We start from the raw sequence: 21052 nt of genomic DNA, 5'->3' as shown, positions 1-21052 counted from the left end.
TCTTCCTGGAGCAGGGATCGAACCTGTGTCCCCTGCATTGGCAGGTGGATTCTTAACCACTGAGCCACCTAGGCAGCCCTCTCCTAATTTTCTTGAGTCAAGTTTTCTTTTCCATTTTGCTTATCCCATTTTCTTCCCAATTTCTTTCCTAATCTGACCGAAAAAAATTCCCTATTCATATTATCATTGAATGTGTGAGTATGCATGTGTGATGTCATATAGAGACAAATTTTTGAGGTTTAATAGTCTATAGAAAATGGCATATTATCCAGGTTGTATTGAATATTGCTTTTACCAAAATAATCCCTTTTATTTGTTCATTTTAATGGCTAGCCCATTTTGACTAAATTCTCACATGCTTGGTGTTGTTAATAATGCCCTGTTTCTTACCATGTAGCTATGAGTCATATTGTTGGGGTTTTTTTAATCATTACTAGCTATTCTCAAATAATCATCACCATGCTGCACAACTGCTTCTCTCTTTTCTTTTACATATGTTTTCCTAATATATGTTCTGGAATTATATATTCCAAGGATTATCAACCTAATTTCCAAATAACTATGAAGAGGGAAAATTAAAATTAAAATATGTTAATATCTATGTTAAATGAATAATTATGTCTGCCTAGTAAGCAAAACAAAAAACATTTATATGACATATATGTTACTAAATACATTCTGTGTGTGCGTGTGTTGTGACAAGCACTAGATAGCAGGAAACTCAACCTTGAGGTCACTAAGGATGCCCAAAGTTATGTTTCCCTGTTTTGCAGAATGAAAGCATCTGATACCAAATGAATAGGTGTGGAAATTGATATTGTGAGTGAAAATTAAATAGCATGCATTGAATTTTTGCAGAAACAAGTTCACCTCCACATGAAGATCAGCTTTAGGAGTTCCTGCAAACAAACCTAAACTCAGAAAGTAACATTTGATTCTGGCTCAGAGTTTTGCAGTGTTGTATGTGGAAGATGCTCTACTCAAACATAATTTTGGAGCTTCAAAAATTCTCACCATTTGTTTTTTTTTTTTTTGGCCATGCTGTGCGGAACATGGGATCTTAGTTCCCCAACCAGGGATTGAACCCAGGCCCCCTGTAGAGGAAGCAAGGAGTCCTAACCACTGGACAACCAGGGAATTCCCTCACCATTTGCCTTGATGTAACAGAACCTTATTGTGGCTCCAGTAGAATATTTAAATGTGAACTCTTAGGGAAACATCCCTTGGGTTAGGATGAGCAAGTTGTAAAAAAAAATGCACCTAGGAAACCTAAGTAATTGGCTGGAGTAGTCTATTGTTATCCATTTTATACGGGTGAGAACATGAACTGAAGGGAATTCCTATTCTGTCCCCACACTAGTACTTAAGACTAAAATATTTGATTTTGTACAAAATTTTATATTTAATAATTCTATGATTAATATATAAGTATTCCAGAAAGCACTGTTACTTCCTGGTGTTCTACCTTCTAAATGAGTTTACTAACCACTGGGCATGGGGAAAACAATTCTCTTCCATTGCTTACTCAAGAGAATAATGTCTGTTTTATCCCAGGTTTTGTTTTATGCCCAGTTTCTTCAAGGCTTGGATACAATCTAGCATTGTCAGTAATATTTTCTACAAACTAAATTTAGATAGCCCATGGTGGTTATATTGAAAGGATTTATATATATAATATTGATATATTTAAGATTTAAGACTACTTGGGAAAACCACAAGATTTATAGCAAACCTGAAATGTGATGGTTCAATAAAAGGAGATTACTGACCTGGACAAGTTTATATTATTTTTAATTAGCTTTACAGAAAGAAGAATAGCAGAGTCAGTTCATTGAACATAAAATGGTACACAGTGACTTTAGAATGAGGAACATTTGACATAACAAATAATTTCAATAACCAGGTCAAATAGTGAAAATGGAACTTCTCAGGGTAGAACAGAAGGTAAAAGATAAGACAAAAAGATAAATAAATTCAAGGGAGTGATATTCCTGTAATATATCTGACAAAGTTCTAAAGAATAAATCTCTTACAAATTTTTCCATGCTTTTGAAATTTTTGGGAGTGGCTAGGAGATGGATAAACTTTTCCAGTTTTAGTTTGTAAATAATTTAAGCACTTGCATTCCTAACATGGATGTTGTAGAAAGTTATATCTCATTCAATAAAGGAACCATCATCTTTCTAATAAACGATATCTACCACTTCTTGCCTCTTTAGACAACCACTGAGAAGGACATTTCATAACTATAGGTACTAATGAAAACACATCTTGTATCATTCAGCCAAATGATATTAGGTTAGGGCTAGGAGGTTTCTCATATGTTTCAAAGGATGTGGTTCTTCTGGGTCACTTCAGATTTCAAGATTTATCCTAAGGAGGACTCACTTTTATTCCTTAATATGCAGAATACAATCTGAGCATTTATTTTCATTAGGCATGGGGTAAGGGATAAGGGTGAGCACTCTTTGTACTTATCAGTCTTGGTATGTGCGTTTAAATAACCGAAAAATGCTGCAAATTAAATCTTATAAAATAACTTCACATAGAATGATAAGATTATGAAAGGAACCATGAAATATCATCTTTAAAAGTCTGAGCAGATTTCCTTAACCAGAATCTTAAACAATAATGTTTAGGGAAAAACTATACACTGGGATTTATCACATCAACAGCCCTCTTGATATTCAGACCTCATGCAGATACTTCTACCCTCTATATATTTGGTTCCTTCAGATCCATACATCTTTTTCATAAATTGTTTATAACTGAGAATTTCTTTCCAACACTCTAGACAAATAGGATTTGCTTTTTAAATGTGTTAAGTTCCTTTAATAAAACATCTGCCATCATGTAGTCAAACTAAAGAGACTTCATATTCAAGAGAAATTCCTCAGGTATTTATATAATCCTTCCAAATATAATGCATTTAAAAGATCAAAAATGCAGAAAAAGCAAAGGAGTTTCACTGCCCTGCAGCATGTGCTTTTATACCGTGTTTAAGGTTTATATAAAATTTTGACTTATGGGCATAAATCATACCTATTTTTTCCATTGGAAGATGCATGTATTGAATCTTTTACTATTAAATGATGAGTAGTTCAATATATACAACATAAAGGGTGGGTTGCAATGGTCATTGTGGTCTTGGCTCTCTACTGGCATGTTTTTCTCTTTCATCTCATATCCCCACATTCCAAAGGTTATTTTTTATTTTAAACAAATACAGAAATTTGCATTGGAAAATACCTTTCAAAAGCACATTTTGACCTAGAATACATCATAAGACTTAGTTCTGGGAACTCACTATAAAGACACTAGCCCTAACTTCAGTGATCAAGCTTTACGTAGTCATTCATTAAATATTTTTCACCATCCGCCATATGCCACATATTAAGTGTTGAAGACAGAGCTAGACTAAAAAATGGACTGTTTTATCAAATTGCTTAAAGACTAGCAAAATAAGTTAAAATTTCTATTTTGGATGCATTTATAACAATCATATATCACAAGGTAACTCTTAACAGAACTGGGTTTTTTTTTTTTCATACATTGCCTCTTTGACACTGAAGACTTTAAGCAGTTAATTTAAAAAACCTCATGTTAAAAAATATATAAACATTAAAGTATTGAAAGAAAATTGAAACAGATACAGCAAAAAAGAAATTTCAATGCAGCTAGTCTTATCGAACATAAGATGCACAACTAAACTTTTTGGCAAAGTAGCTCTTATAATTAAACTAAGCAAAATTTCCTAGATGGACTATTATATACTAGAGGGCCTCATCTCAAATGAGGGCCTCATTTGAGATGAGGCCCTCTATAAAACTGTCCTCAAAAATAATTTCACAACATAAGGTAAAATAAAAGACACACACACTTTCAATATAATATCACTTAACTTGAATCTTTATAAATACTATGTATCTTCTACCTGGCAATATAGAATGTCACTTTAACGACTCTATGCAGTCAGAGCTTTCTAGTCTTGAGCCATGTATCCTGATTGCAAGGAAAAAAAACATTTATCAACAACTACAGCAAAAAATTTTTAGATGCATGACTAACATTCATTATAATGAGAAAAATTTTCAATTATACTTTGTAGCCATGTTATGATTATCCCAAAAGATCTCCATGTGTACAAATCAAAGGAAATGATTACCTCAATTTTAAGTTGAATATGTAAGGGAAAACACAATACTTTTCCTTTTGATGCAAGAAATGCACGGGGGTGGGGTAAGGTGAACAATTCACCTTACGAAATTCTTTTCAGTGATCACTAGCTTCATTTAAGAGGAATAATTTCACATTGCATCGGAATAAGAATTTAAGGATTATAAAATATGCTCGTGTATACTTTTATGCTCCATAGAAGAATATTTTGAAGTAAGTACAACTATTTCTGTTAGTACATTTCGCAGATGACAAAGAGGAACCAAAGGCATGAAATCATTTGACAAAATCCTGTAGTTAGTGAGTGACAGGGTTAAATGGATATACTTCTGGATCCTTGGAATGAATATATATAAGGTGCAGACGTATTACAGTCCTATTGTGTGGACTGAAATTTTAATATAAGAAACAATACTTATCTAACATAAATTAATTTAAAAATTTGGAATTTATATCTGAACACTGGATTTTATGAGTAATAAATGGAAGCAGTTTATATTCGATCAAACATATTATGTTCTGACATACCCCAAAACATATAAGATTATTGAAGTTTCTGAATACTTAAAGGACACATAAAATACTACTTCAGAGAACATTTTAGAATCCTCTTTATCTAAGATCATATGCCAGGAAGAGTGAACACTATATCATTTTTCAGATCAGTGACATTTGACAACCATTCAATCTAATTCAGTGACAATTTTCAATGATGTGATTAATTGAATATATGAACATAGATGACATTTGAATTTTCACCCTAGGCTTTTTAAGTACTCACTTTGGATTTGTGGTTTAATAGTGTACAACAATGATCTGATTTCTTTGCACTATCTCATATTGTACATTTGAAATCACTTGGTAAAAGTGTGCCAGTTTGTCATAGACAATTGATGAGAGTAGTGAACATAATTATGAGATCTACAACTGTGTCGGCTAATATTAAATCATATTAAATCAGTAAAGTCCCAGTATATGCCCAGGGTGTAATGTAACCCTATATTTTTTTGGTCAGGCTCTTTAAAATAATGATGGAGTGCATTTGATGACTTCAAAAAGGTACTTGGGGACTTCCCTGGTGGGGCAGTGGTTAAGAATCCACCTGCCAATGCAGGGGACATGGGTTCAACCCCTAGTCCGGGAAGATCCCACATGCCATGGAGCAACTAAGCTGGTGCAGCACAACTACTGAGCCTGCGCTCTAGAGCCCGTGAGCCACAACTACTGAGCCCACATGCCACAACTACTGAAGCCCACGCACCTAGAGCCCATGCTCTGCAACAAGAGACCACCTCACTGAGAAGCCCGTGCATTGCAATGAAGAGTAGCCCCCCACTCACACCTAGAGAAAGCGCACACACAGCAACGAAGACCCAATGCAGCCAAAAAATTTAAAAAAAAAAAAGGCATTGGGATTCATAAAGTATACACATGGAAATCTTGGGAGGGAAGAAGAGGAAACAAACTGGGATCAGCCAGTGAATGGAAGACAAGTACCATAGTGCATCAGGAGGACAGTTTAAAACACTACGGACAGTTAAATCTCCCTACCAGATTTTTAATGGCTAAATTCCTTTACCAGTGAAAAAAATCAATCATTATTCAACTTTACATAAAATGATTAAAAATGCAAATTTGTATTGGAGGAAAGTCATCATCGACTGGAATTTAATTGTATCTAAGGGAAAAAAGTCTATCAATAAACAAGTTTAAATGACCCATTAAATATTCCTTTATGCCTCAGAGAAGGTGGGGTTAGAGACCTGTAGAACTGAATTCAGAATGTCTGGTGAAGGAGACTATTCACAAACAAGAGCAGAGAAGGATAAAGGAATGACAGAACGGCAGTATGAGAGATGTTGCCCTATTATCTGAGATTTGCTTCATCTACCCTCAACAAGTTACAAATAAATGGAAGCTGTGGATACATTTTTATCTGAGCTAGTGTGTAGACAAGCATAACCGTTTGGTAGAGTCATCCCCCTGTTTCACAGGATTTTGTACTTTCTTTTGTTTGCTTTTTTAAACCATGGCCAACTTTATTACAAAAGAGCTTTGCTCTCAGCAAATATTGTGATAAAGGCATCACTGCACTTAGAAGTAATTCCTTCTCAATAAGTGGTTTTCACAAATAAATTACTGATAGCGGGGATAACCTCATGCTAAAACAGCCACCAGAGAGGATGCAAATCTGGGCTCTACAAAGCTAAGCTATGAGTGACATTTGAGTGAGGATAGTAAATTAGAAGTCAAGACAGAGAAAAGAAAGGACTTAAGCACAGGGTCAGATTGAGTTGCTATTTCAGAACTAGGGAATATGCTAAAACTAGTCATTTATGGCAGAGGAATAGGCCAAATTGGAAGCGGGGGGGGGGGGGGTGGGGGGGGGCGTGAGGAGGGGAGGAAGAAAGGAGACAAAATGAACTTGACCTAAGAAGATCTTGAATTTACCACAAGTATCTTTTCAAAAGGAAGTTTCTAATATCCCTTTTTTTTTTTTTTTTTGGCACATGGGCTTAGTTGCTCCGCGGCATGTGGGATCTTCCTGGAGCTGGGATCGAACCCATGACCTCTGCATTGGCAGGCGGATTCTTAACCACTGCGCCACCTAGGAAGCCCTAATATCCCTTTAACAACAAGGGAGGGCTAATTTTTTTCAGGTGATTTTTAAAAATTAGGTTTGCTAACAGATTTGTAGAATTGGGAGGCCCTCATGATTTTCTATTAGAAATTAGCAATTTCTTAAATCTCCGAAAGACCTTACCACTGGTTCCATTAGACTCAGAAGTCTTTGTAAAAGGTTGGTTTGGTTTGATGATTTCTTAAGTTTCTTTGGTTATTGATGAAGGTAATCTATACTCCATTATGTTAATTCTTATAGTTCATGATTTTAAATAGAATATAATCCAATTTACTTGTTTTTTTTTATAATCAACATATAGTTCTGTGTAGATTCCATTTTTGGTTTCTATATCTCTTGTACTTATTTTTAATATTTTCTGTGCTTAAATTGCATACATTTGCTTTATTTCCCTCTTTTTTCTGATTAAATTTATAAGAGATTAGTCTATTTTATTATTTTATTGCAAGGAATTAAGATCTTAAATTTATCTAGTATTTCTTCTTTCTAACTCATTTATTTCTTTATCTTTTATTTCCTACTTTCCTTAGAGCTTTTTTTTTCTTTTTGTAACATTTATGGTTGAAAGCTTGAATTAATTTATTTTATTTAATGAAGATAAAAGCAAAGACAAAAATTGAACCTCTGGGTAGAACTGAGGCCATTTCTCATGGGTTTTCTCATGGAATGCTTTTTCCTATACAAATGTGGATTTGCCTCTTGGTTTCTTACATGTTTTAAATTAACCAAACTGAATTTTTAAAGTATTATTAACTTCTGTTATATTATTATCAAAGATTATGCACTTTAAAATTCTTTTTATGTGTTCAATTGCATTTTCACTACATTCTAAAATATTATCTGCTTTTTATTTGTACATATGCCAGGGACATTTTTTATATATTTATCTCCTCCTATGCCTATAGTAAGTTTTGTAGCAGGGCATAAGTTAGAGATAACTCTTAGTCTGTCTTCCTTTTCTGACTCTGGTGTTCCCCCAGAAGCATGTGAAACAATGTAATGTCAGCTGGTTCCAAAACTAACCAGAAACCACCTCCACTCCTTCTCAGCAAATGGGGGAGGTACTATGGCCTCAAACAGAAATACTTCCAAAACCATAAAGAATGTTTTTTTTCTTTTTTGTGAATGGCTTGGGGCTATACCCAGCAAGGTTGGGCCCTAGCCAACATTAGGGCTCTCAACATAGAGATTCCGAAGTTTTCTTTGGACAAGAAAAACGAAACAAAACAAAAAACCAATAGAGCTATCTGCAGGGCTGGGTTTTCTCTGTTTGCTTCCCTTCCCACATTTTTCACACCTTCTTTGTTTGAGATGACCCACCTAGTATGAGATGACTGCATCATCCGGGATCTCTTACCCTCTGGCTTCTGGTTAGGTTCAACCAGTGAGTAGCACTGGCAGAATATTAGAGGATTGAATAGAGAGACCAACGTATCAGTCATCTCCCAACTCTCCAGCAGGCCATGATTTGAGAGTAACTGCATTCTTTAGGTACCTATGGTTGCACCTGCTGTCCAGTGGACCCACACCCAAGATTAGAGCTTTCATCGGTTTAAGGTAACAGCTCTCTCCTTTTGTCTCTTTAGGCTTAAGGGTAGTAAAGGCTATTAACTGAGGCAAGTCCCTGGGTGCTCCACCATTCATTGTTGGTTCCTTTAATCATGCCCGCATTTCTGTATATATTCCTTTTATTACAGTCTTTTCAACTTTGTCTTTGCATAGGCTTTCTGATTCATTCCAGGACTGTTAATGATACACATGGCTTCATGAGATGACTGGGGCTTGGATGGTGACTATATCAGTGGATAATTCAATGGACTAAAATTGAAAGGCTTTTCCTCTGCCTTTTATAGGCACCACATAGGTCTACTGATGTCTGGCCATTGCCCTAGGGATAGGAAAGGTCATTCCTAATAATGACAAAGTTAGAATTTTCTGAAGGCCTGTTTGAGAGCTCAGATTTGGATTTGGCTCATTTAAATGAAATTATAAACTACTGTTTTCCTTGCAAATCCAACTTTAGGGGAGAGAAGGTTTATACATAATTCACACATATTGTATAGAATCATCTATGCTTGGGAGTGTCAACAGGTAGAAAATCACTATTAAATCTACAGTTTATTTATGTTATTTGTATTCTCAATTTTTTTCTTTGCTGCTGTGTTGTAATCTGACAATGCTGAATTAAAGGCTCTGTATAAAAATATATCTCCATCATTTATTCTTTATGGTTTTGGAAGTATTTCTATTATGCAGTAAGTTGTATTATGTTTTAAGTATTGATTTCAACTTTTTTGGATAAAAATGATATTTTTAAATACTTTTAAGTTTTTCTTTGTTATTAATATTCCTATCTCTGAATTTTAAAAGAACTTGTTTTATTACCCATGGTCCTCTCACTTAGAACTAAATTCAAACCCTAACCATGGCTCCCCATGTTCTCCTCTTTCCAGCCCCACTCTCACATTTTTTGCCACACTCAGTCCTCTCCATCTACTGAGTCCTATTTCCAAATGCTTTTTCTCCTCTAGGTCTTTTTATCCCACTGCCTGGACCATTTTCCTATAGATAATCCCATGTCTCACTCCCTCACTTCCTTCCAATCTCTACCTATAAGAACCTAACCAAAGACCTTCCCAAACCTCCTATTCTATTTGTCTCTTCTTCATTCACTTACCTATCACCACATACATGATACATATTTAATGTCCTCTGTTATGTGACTCTAAATTCCATGACATAAAGGACTGTGTTTGTTCTGATCATTGACTGCAGTGTTCCTACCATTTGGAATACAGTAGAATATAGTAGACACTCAACAAATAATGCACTGAATGTAAATATACTAACCTTATTCTATTTAAGGTATGACTACTCAAAATCTCCAATCAATGTCTCCTATAGTTCATTCTAATTTGAGAATTTGTGATTTTTAAAAGGAAAACTGAAATAGTTCTATCTACTATTTTACTTAATATGCTGATTTATTTATATCCCATCCCAGGATCATTTAGTCATCTGCTATAGAACACCCAAGGCCATTTTTAGGAAAAAAATCCTGCCCTGGAACATTTTCTTTGATTTAATTGTGTGTTTATTCTTTATGCTAATAATCAGAGACTAAAAAACATGTCCCTTGGAATATTTTCCATTTCTTTTGTACTTTCTTTTTTTTACAAAACAATGGGAAGTATAAAATGATAATACATTGACTTTTGAGTATTTGTAGTCTGTGTCTTTTGGCCTGGGGCTAACTCAGGTAAAGGTTACTTCACTCTAGGTTTTGGTTTACAGTGGAGAATGTTTTCCTTGAGATTCTGTCCTTTAATACAGAGACGTCAGTGATATGCCATTCCCCCTTAGGGCCCTGGCTCAAATGGGAGCTTTGTGGAAAGTTGCTTTTGAAGGACTCCTTGTCCAATTTAACTCTCATTTGTGGGTCTTCCCCTGATAAAACATTGGAATTTCAAGATTTTCTATCTTTGGTAAGAAATATAACTTTCTGAGAAAAGATCCATATATCGCATTAATCACATTCTAATTTTGTGTATTCAGGCACCACATTTTATTAAACAATTTCATGATAAAATACAGGGTCTACAGTCAGATTGATAAATATGGCCATAATTTGGAGTTTGGGAGGTTGTAAGATCAGGTTTACTTTCCCTTCCTTTATTCCTCTTTTTATTTTTTATTTTTTTTAAATTTTATTTATTTATTTATTATTTTGGGAGGGGTACACCAAGCTCAATCATCTGTTTTTATACACACATCCCCGTATTCCCTCCCTCCCTCGACTTCCCCCCCCACCCTCCCTCGAGTCCCCCCCATCCTCCCCATCCCAGTCCTCTAAGGCATCGTCCATCCTCGAGTTGAACTCCCTTTGTTATACAACAACTTCCCACTGGCTATCTATTTTACAGTTGGTAGTATATATATGTCTGTGCTACTCTCTCGATTCATCTCATCTTCCCCTTCACTCCCCACCCTCTCCCAAACCTCGAGTTCTCCAGTCCATTCTCTGCATCTGTGTCCTTGTTCTTGTCACTGAGTTCATCAGTACCATTTTTAGATTCCGTATATGTGAGTTAGCATACAGTATTTGTCTTTCTCTTTCTGACTTACTTCACTCTGTATGACAGACTCTAGGTCTATCCACCTCATGACATATAGCTCCATCTCATCCCTTTTTATAGCTGAGTAATATTCCATTGTATATATGTGCCACACCTTCTTTATCCATTCATTTGTTGATGGGCATTTTGGTTGCTTCCATGTCCTGGCTATTGTAAATAGTGCTGCAATAAACATTATGGTACATGTTTCTTTTGGGATTATGGTTTTCTTTGGGTATATGCCCAGTAGTGACTTCAAACTATACTACAAGGCCATAGTGATCAAGATAGCATGGTACTGGCACAAAAATAGAAAGGAAGATCAATGGAATAGAATAGAGAACTCAGAAGTAAAGCCCAAACACATATGGGCACCTTATCTTTGACAAAGGAGGCACGAATATACAATGGAAAAAAGACAGCCTCTTCAATAAGTGGTGCTGGGAAAATTGGACAGCAACATGGAAAAGAATGAAATTAGAACACTTCCTAACACCATACACAAAAATAAACTCCAGATGGATTAAAGACCTACATGTAAGGCCAGACACTATAAAACTCCTAGAGGAACACATAGGCAGAACACTCTATGACATACATCAAAGCAAGATCCTTTTTGACCCACCTCCTAGAATCATGGAAATCAAATCAAGAATAAACAAATGGGACCTCATGAAACTTCAAAGCTTTTGCACAGCGAAAGACACCATAAACAAGACTAGAAGGCAACCCTCAGAATGGGAAAAAATAATTGCCTATGAAACAACAGACAAAGGATTAACCTCCAAAATATACAAGCAGCTCATGAAGCTTAATACCAAAAAAGCAAATAACCGAATCCACACATGGGCGGAAGACCTAAATAGACACTTCTCCAAAGAAGACATACAGATGGCCAACAAACACATGAAAAGATGCTCAACATCACTCATCATCAGAGAAATGCAAGTCAAAGCCACAATGAGGGATCACCTCACACCAATCAGAATGGCCATCATCACAAAATCTGGAAACCACAAATGTTGGAGAGGGTGTGGAGAAAAGGGAACTCTCCTGCACTGTTGGTGGGACTGTAAGTTGGTACAGCCACTATGGAAAACAATTTGGAGGTTCCTTAAAAAACTACAAATAGAACTACCATATTCCTCTTTTTAAATTTTTTAAAACTTGATAGCCTACATACAGAAACTATAAGTGTACAGCTTCATAAATTTTCTCATAGCAAATGCACCTGTGTAACAACAACCAGGTCAAAACATGGAATATTTTCAACACCTCTGAAGATTCCATCGTGCATTTTAAAATCTAACCACTCTTCTGATTTTTAGACTCATGGAAGCATTCTACCTGTTCTTGAAATTTAATTTAAAAAATTACAGTAGGTATACTTTTGTGTCTCACTTATTTTGCTCAAATCTCTTTTAGGAAATTGATCTATCTTGTATACTGTGTGTCACTATCATTTGTTCACTTTCATTCTAATTTTTGCTATTACAAATGAAGCTGCTATGAACACATATACATAAAAGAATATTATATATATATATATATGAATTTTTTGCAAACATAGAAATGTATGTCTGTTATATGCTAAGGAATGTTGGGTCATAAGAAGTGCACATTTTCATCACATTTAGTATATAATGCCAAACTATTTTCAATGGCTGTCTGAATTACATTTCCATCAGTTAGTTGTGAGAGTTCAAGTTATCCCATACCCTCATCTACACGTGGCATTATAAGTCTAATTTCAACCATTTTGTGAGTTTCTATTGGTATATCATTGTAATTGTAATTTCCCCAATTATTGCTGAAATTAAACACTTTCATATCATTCTTTAACTTCTGAACATCCTCTTTTGTGAAGTTCCTGTTTAAGATTGTTGCCCATTTTTTCCATCGGATTTTTTTCTCATTCTATAAAACCTAAAATTAAATAAATATGGAAGAAAATTATAGGACACACCTAGTATACTCAACAGTGTAAAGGTATCAATTCTTCCCAAACTGATCTATAGATTTAAAACAATATTGATCATATTCAAAAGAAGGTTTATGTGGAAATTAAAAACATGATTGTAAAATGAACCTAGAAATACAAAGGGCTAATATAGCCAAGAAAATATTGAACAAGAAAAAAGGGGGAAAATTCAGTTAACCAGATAACAGGATACATTATAAAACTGCAGTATTCCAAATGGCATGGTATTCATGATGCATAGACAAATAGAACAATGGAAGTGAATTTAACTCCAGAAATAAAACTACATATGTACTGAAAACTTTTTTATGACACACTTAGTACTGGAGAAAAATGGACAAGCAACATTCTTTTTAATAAATGGTGTTGTTATTTAGTTTCCAGGTGAAAAAAAAGTAACCTGAGTCTTAACCCATTCCTCATAACATTTACAATAATCAATCATTTCCAGGTGAAATATAGATCCAAATTCAAATGGTAAAATAATAAAGCTTATATGGATAACAACAAAATGTAACACCATAATGGCTTTCGGCAGGCAAATATTTCCTACACAGGACACAAAATTCTAAAGTGAAAGTTTATAAAAATGAACTACATCAAAATGAAGAACTTCTCTTTACCAAAAGATAAAGTGAGTTAAAATTTTAATCTACAGAGAAGGAAAATATATTTGCAATACATAAAATAAGCAAAGGGCTCATATCCAGAACATAAGAACAACTTATAATTTTGATGAAGTTCAAGTTAATTCTTTTCTATTTTTGAATCATGCCTTTGTTTTCACATCTAAGAAATATTTAGTTATTCCTAAAGTCATAGGGATTTTATTTTATGGTTTTTCTCTTTCATGGTTTTCTATTTTATTGCCAGAATTTCTTTTGGTCCTATATTGAAAACTATGAAATTAATAATTATAATATATACAGAAAATGCCCCAAATTCATAATCTATAATCAGTATGTGAAAAAACAAAATTCTTATCAAAAAAAAATCTATGGCTTCGTTACTCCACTACTTTAAGGAAACCCAACAGCTTATTTTAATTTGACATTTTCTTGCTCAGAAGAGATCAATTTCTTCAACTAGATTAAATCTGATAATTCTTTAAATTTTCTGCTCTTTTCCTTGCTCTTATATTTTGTAATGGAATATGAGGAATTGATATTTAAAAAGGCATTGTCTTTATCTAAGTTCCTAATATTGTTAAAATGTTTTCTTAATTTATATGATACTGATCTTTCAAAAGGTTCTATAGGATGAAATAATGCAGCAACATGGGTGGACCTAGAGATTATCATACTAAGCGAAGTCAGTAAGAGAAAGACAAATACCATATAATATCACTTATATTTGGAATCTAAAATACATACGACACGAACACATCTATGAAACAGAAACAGACTCACAGACATAGAGAACAGGTTTGTGGTTGCCAAGGGGAGCGGGCTGCAGGAGGGAAGGATTGGGAGGTTGGAATTAACAGATGCAAACTAGTATATACAGGATGGATAAACAACAAAGTCCCACTGTATAGCACAGGAAACTATATTCAATATTCTGTGATAAACTCCAATGGAAAATAATATGAAAAAGAATATTTATAAGTGAAACACTGTGCTGTACAGCAGAAATTAACATGACATTGGAAATCAACTATACTTCAATAAAATTTTTTTTAAAGTTTCTATAGGACGGTTAATAAGGCAGACATTCCATAGATTATGTTATTCTGCTGCAGATAACTTGAAAATATAGAGTTAATCACTGCAGAAAAATAATAAAAATATACAGCATTTCTGTAAAATAATTTCCATAGGTTAAATATGATAATAACCTTTCATAAAATTGATCAATTGCTACACAACTTTCACTTCCATTTTTAAAGTGATGTCCTCTCCCTGCCAGATGAGCTGAGTAATATTTGGAGGAGTATACATCATTACTAATCTATCACTAATTACAGTTATTTTCAGAGTATGTGATCAATTATTTGAATTTATCCTTGAAAGAGAGATGTAATGTAATCAGGAAGCCAGAAAAAATGCCTGGTAAATGTATTGGTCAATTAGAAAGATTGTAGGAAGTTAATAAGAAAGGAGGGCTGCCTCCAATGTCATAAGAGAGGGGAGGAATCTCAAGGTCACTCTGAGGAGATAAGAACTCCTTTCACCTACACACTTGTTTAGGTATGATTGTTGACTTTTTCTAATACCATACGTATATTTTCTTCTAGTTAAACTAAATCAAACACAGGAATAGAAAACAAATTTTCAGCTTTTACGCTGAGCTGAAATACTGATTTTTCTGTGCAACTTTCATACTTGGATGTATTATCTAATAAATGTTGGCTTAATTCAAACAAACTTTATCATCATCATGTGTGAACATACTTTATATATAAAAAATAATGGTCAGCCTATTAAAAGCCATTTGTTGTACGGAAAATTGCTGTAAGGAGCTCAGTTTACGACAGGACTTAATCTGTCCACCAAATATAACTGCATTATGTAAAATTTAAAAACAACACAAAGTGACCAATCAGGTCTGGTTCACACCTTTCCCTGCCCCCTGTTGCCGCATGCATTTACTTCTTGAAATACATTAGCCACAAGCAGATGCACATGAACTAGAACACATGCTCTTAATAATAACTGCTTTGATTTATAAGAGAACTTGAAATGCTTTCTCTGTATTTGGGGCCAAAGCCCTTACTCAGACATTAAGCATGCTCAGGACTTCCCTGGTGGTGCAGTGGTTAAGAATCTGCCTGCCAATGCAGGGGAGACGGGTTTGATCCCTACTCCAGGAAGATCCCACATGCCGAGGAGCAACTAAGCCCTTGCACTACAACTATTGAGCCTGTGCTCTAGAGCCCGTGCTACAACTACTGAGCCCGTGTGCTGCAATTACTGAAGCCCACATGCCTAGAGTCCATGCTCCACAACAAGAGAAGCCACCACACTGAGAAGCCCACACACCGCAATGACAGTAGCCCCCACTCACCACAACTAGAGAAAAGCCCTTGCACAGTAACGAAGACCCAACACAGCCAAAACTAAATAAATTAAAAGTCTTAAAAAATAAATGAAAAACAAACAAACAAACAAAAAATTTTAACCAGGCTGTCTCATGGTATTCGTACTCTGTCCAGGGTTCCACTTACATTATTTTTTTGCAAGACCTGCAGTGCCTTGTTGACATTGTTCAGGGCATGAACTCTTGTGGATCCTTTTTCTTTTGGCTGAAAACAAAATGAAACAATGTTGACTGCCCAGGGGAAAGAAGGACAATATACCAGAAATGAAACAATTTTTACAGTTCACTTCTAAATTGGTATCTTTTAAATGATCACAGGCTGTGAGGCATTAATATAATGAATTTAAGTGCTTTGGGTTAATTGTCCTTGTCATAGGAGTTTCCTAGCATGAATCAACTACTCCTCAAGAAAAGTGATAGCATTTTTTTCCTCCACAAAAGTGATTTTGGTTACCGTCTCTCATTCTGCAGCCCAGTTGCATGACCACCAAGAGAAACATCAGCATGCATAAGCACATTTGCTAGTAAGATAAAGTGAGTTAATTCCCACACTTTTTAGGAAAGTTCAAAAGAGATTTGAGCCTAGCAAAATTCTGTAACGCCAAATAGGCTTAAAGGAAGCTATTTCTGTTAATATTACCTTAATTGTCTTAGTCACTGAAGCTCAAAACCTCAATCATCTTTGGTTCTCTAACCCTCACTTTCAATCCACAAAGTCTTATCTTGTCCTGTAATTTTTAAACTAATATTTGCATACTGTATCACAACATATGGATTAACTCATTCAGTTGTGGAGTTTTACAGATTCTACCGTTATGATGCCTGTAGTATTTACCCCTAAATAATAGGCACAATATTGTACAGGAGGTCTCTGGAATGGATTCATCTTTCATGACTGAAACCTTATACTTGCTGAACAGCAACTCCCCATTTTCCATATCTCATGTTAAGTGTTCTTAAATCCTAAGAGTTCTCATCACAAGGAAAAGTAGAGTTTTTTCTATTCCTTTAATTTTATGTCTATGTGAGATGATGATGTTCATTAAACTTATTGTGATAATCATTTCATGATGTATGTAAGTCAAATCATTATGCTGTACACCTTCAACTTATACAGTGCTGTATGTCAATTATATCTCAATAAAACTGGAAGAAAAAAAAGACTAAATAAAGCTAAACTTAAAAAGTCATTATGTATAAAAGCCTTAAAAGACATTCGATAACAAAGATACTAAATAATAATAGAGAATAATATCTATTAAATAACATAAATTATATTATTGAAAATTTCACCTTCTTGTTCTCTATATGATAGAAGATGCCAAAATAAACATAATATTGCAAGACTGTTTTATTCAGGAATAGGTCTTGTATTGCAACTTAAATCAGTAATTAATAAATTAATGAATTTTACTAGATCTCATAAAACTATGCTGAGTTTGTTTCTGGCCTGAAATTCTTCTGAGGTTAATGTGAAGTTTCTTATAAATACTGTAAGCCACATACCAGTTTTTGCCCTGTCAGGCCTTCAAGAAGGTCTAGGAGGCGTCTCCCATCCTGCAGGTCACTGAAGAGGTTTTCTATGTGCTGCTTCCCAAACTGAAATAAGAAATATACCCAATTAAATAAAGCATGCTTCCAGTGATCCATTTCTATGATTATGCCTTTTAAAATTTAAAGCTATGTTTAAGAATATTTAATGTGTCTAATTCTTAATCTGCCAAGGGTAATGGATGAGAAGAGAACCTCCAAGTAAAAAACAAAAACTAATAAATCACCATTAGGTCAAATCTGTTTAAATATTTTTCGCAATAACAAGAGCTGGAGATCTACAGCCTAATGGATCTAATTAACTCAACTTTTTCAGTGCTGATTCTATAAAGGAGAGAAAAAAATGTTTAAATTATCAGATAATTGGGCCCTGTTCAGGGAGAAATAAACACACAAAGAAACAAAGACCATAAACAATTTGTGCTGGGTGGGTACATAAGATTTAACCATTTTGTGTACTTGTGTTTGTTTGTTTCTTTGTTTTTAAAGTTCACTTTATTTTATTTTTTTAAATTTATTTATCTTTGGCTGTGTTGGGTCTTCGTTGGTGCGCGTAGACTCTCTCTAGTTGTGACAAGCTGGGGGCTACTCTTCTTTGCGGTGCGCAGGCTTCTCAGTGCAGTGGCTTTTCTTGTTGCAGAGCACAGGCTCTAGGCACGTGGGCTTCAGTTGTTGCAGCAAGCGCACTCAGTAGTTGTGGCTTGCAGGCTCTAGAGCACAGGCTCAACAGTTGTGGCACATGGGCTTAGTTGCTCTGCAGCATGTGGGATCTTCCCATACCAGGGATTGAACCCCTGTCCCCTGCACTGGCAGGTAGATTCTTAACCACTGCGCCACCAGGGAAGTCCCCATTTTGTGTACTTGTAATCATAGAAGGTTCACCATCCTTCATCCATAAAACATGCTTTCTCCGCATATACATTTTACATGCTGCCTCAGCATGATCCAGTCTCATATTGGATGGCTCAAATTTTAGAAAGATGATTTAAATTAAGTTGAAATAGGTCTGTGAAAGCTTTTCATCTATTTTTCTCACTTCCTTACTTGGGAATTATATTGAGCAAAAATAATAAACACTAATAATATCTAATATTTTTAGAGTAACTATTCATGAGAAACACTCCACTAAATTAATTGATCTTGTAATTTTTGTGACATTTCTGTGAGGTTAGCATTAGACTCATCCTACAGGTGAGACAAAGAGGTTGAACACGTGGCCCTTTGTTACAAAACTAAAAGATGATAAAACCAAGATTTTGGCCCAGATCTGTCTAATTCCTGGGGCTCTAATTCTTTCTATTTTATCACGCTGCTTCCTTGGCCTTTTCCTCCTTCCATTTGATTATCTTTCAAATATTTTATTTCTTCTGTCATGCCCCCAAATATTTCATTTTTCTGGTTTAAAGCCTATAATCCCTTCGTATGAAATCATTCACACTCTTTCATCACCCAAGTTATCAAGAAAGTCTTAATTTATCAATGACAGATGTGTATTGAGCACCAACAAACCTGGGCTAGGTGTTAGAGTACACACTAGAACATCAGATGGATATGACCCCAGCCCTTGTGGAACTTTAAGTTGAGCAGAGAAAATAAATATCCCTAAAAGGTAATGTTACAGAGAAGTAGTAAAAGGAACCCAGGAGCACATAGCCATGGGAATCCCCATAGTCTGGGGATCAGGAAATACTTTTCTCAACATGTCAGGTGATGGGTCTAACATTAGCCTTTGGGTGACTGGCTCTTCCCATCCACTCCTTTGATCACATACAAACTTTACATTTCACACAGCGCAAGAAAATCAAGATGATCCCTGGTTTTCAAGCAAAAGACATCTCTGAAGCTTTTAAGATTGAAGACAGAGGATTCAGGCTCTCCCTACAGCCAGGTAGTCAGGTCTATGACAAGTCCTGTCAGTGCCTAGGTATTTCACTTAATGACAAAACTGACCCCTGCAAGAAGTCCACCAGTCCCTCCATGCCCAGCTTTGGGAATCGAGTCACATATGTGCTTTGAGAAAGATAATTACAAGTTATTCTTTTGAAATTCTACTCAAATAGTTCTGATTTAAAATTCCAGGGGAAAAAGAAACCACAAAACACTAAGATACTGGAATGCTTAAAAAACACTTTTACTATACATAATGTACAGGTAAATCTTAAAACCGTAGTGCCATTTTCATGAAACATTAAGGAAAACTTTCTACTAATAAGTAAAGAAAATGAATGTGTGCTTTATAATAATTCTGTCAAGAATCTCATATATAACCTGGAATAATGTGGCATTTGGGGGTAATACTAAGATTTCATTTTAAAATTGGTTGAAGGTCTACAATTCCTTGAAAATGCTATTTTGTTTTTTGGGTTTCTTTCCAGGAGCAAAATTTTACAGATGCATTTGAGAAGTGTGTGGCTTCTAAACTTATGGACAAAAACAATATTGCACACTGAAATGTGTCAGGTTTTGAAGAAAATAAAATACTGTTACTTGACAGAAATACTTATTAAAAATATATATCTAGATAGACAGATAGATAGACAGATAGATAATAAAGTCTGTCAAACCAGGAAGGATGTGGGTGGTAAAATCTTCATTCAAGAAGAAGGGCAGGGACTTGGAAAGAAGTAAGTCTTGGGGCAATGGATAAAGCATGAACCCCAAGGCTATAAGGATCATCCAGGTCTAAGATATGAGGATTAGAAAGCTTATGCTTTGGGGCAAGGAGCCTAGACAAAGGTCAACAAGGAAAACAGGACCTTGCTTTGATACAAACTTATACACACAGACCAGTTATTTTATAATTCTCCCTTTTAAACTGGAATCAAACAAAATAGGGAGGGAAGAACAGTAGGCTAATCAGAACACACATTTAGTTGGGGCACCTAGAAAGCAGTGAGGTGATAGAGAAAAAGACAGCTTTTGGTATCATATATAACCTTCAAACTCATACAGTCAATGATATATTACAGTATCACAACTGAAATCCAATTTATATTTGTTATATCCACCACAGTCTCTGAGTGTTTCTCAGAAGGTTCCACTAAAGCATCCTTCCAGCAGATGAAGCTGAATTTATTTACCCAAGAGCCTGGCAGTGTAAAGTATCAATACATAGTGACTACAAGTTCAAAGTTTCTATGAAAGCATATGTTTTATGTTAAGAATTCATGGAGGGACTTCTCTGGTGGCTAAGTGGTTAAGAATCCGCCTGCCAATGCAGGGGACATGGGTTCAATCCCTCACCAGGAATATCCCACATGCCATGGAGCAACTAAGGTCGTGTGCCACAACTACCGAACACGTGTGCTGCAACTACTGAAGCCTGCATGCCTAGAGCTCATGCTCCGCAACAAGAGAAGCCACCACACCACAACAAAGAGTAGCCCCTGCTCGCCACAACTGGAGAAAAAGCCCATGTGCAGCAACGAAGACCCAACGCAGCCAAAAGAAAATAGAATTCATAGAGATTTTGTTTTCCTCTCTTAATGCATGTTTAACTTAAAAGTAGCTTCAAGCACTTTGAGTGAAATTTCCCCTCCTATGGTTTAC

At 35.2% G+C, this 21052-nt stretch overlaps 1 protein-coding gene across 5 annotated transcripts in view; it reads right to left on the bottom strand.

Moving 5' to 3' along the window:
- Nucleotides 1-21052, bottom strand: part of DMD (dystrophin) — a 1940210-nt gene that overhangs the window by 1594340 nt on the left and 324818 nt on the right. For all 5 annotated transcript variants that reach the window (XM_057717394.1, XM_057717395.1, XM_057717398.1 and 2 more), the window contains exons 3-4: nucleotides 17459-17551; nucleotides 16080-16157 (exon numbers count right to left, since the gene is read on the bottom strand). In XM_057717394.1, the coding sequence (XP_057573377.1) occupies nucleotides 16080-16157; nucleotides 17459-17551 (171 nt within the window). The remainder of the gene's footprint in view (nucleotides 1-16079; nucleotides 16158-17458; nucleotides 17552-21052) is intronic.

Source organism: Hippopotamus amphibius, chromosome X (assembly GCF_030028045.1).
Source record: "Hippopotamus amphibius kiboko isolate mHipAmp2 chromosome X, mHipAmp2.hap2, whole genome shotgun sequence".
NCBI lineage: Eukaryota > Metazoa > Chordata > Mammalia > Artiodactyla > Hippopotamidae > Hippopotamus > Hippopotamus amphibius.
Note: the sequence above shows the minus strand (reverse complement) of the source record. Positions and strands in the feature narration are given on the sequence as shown.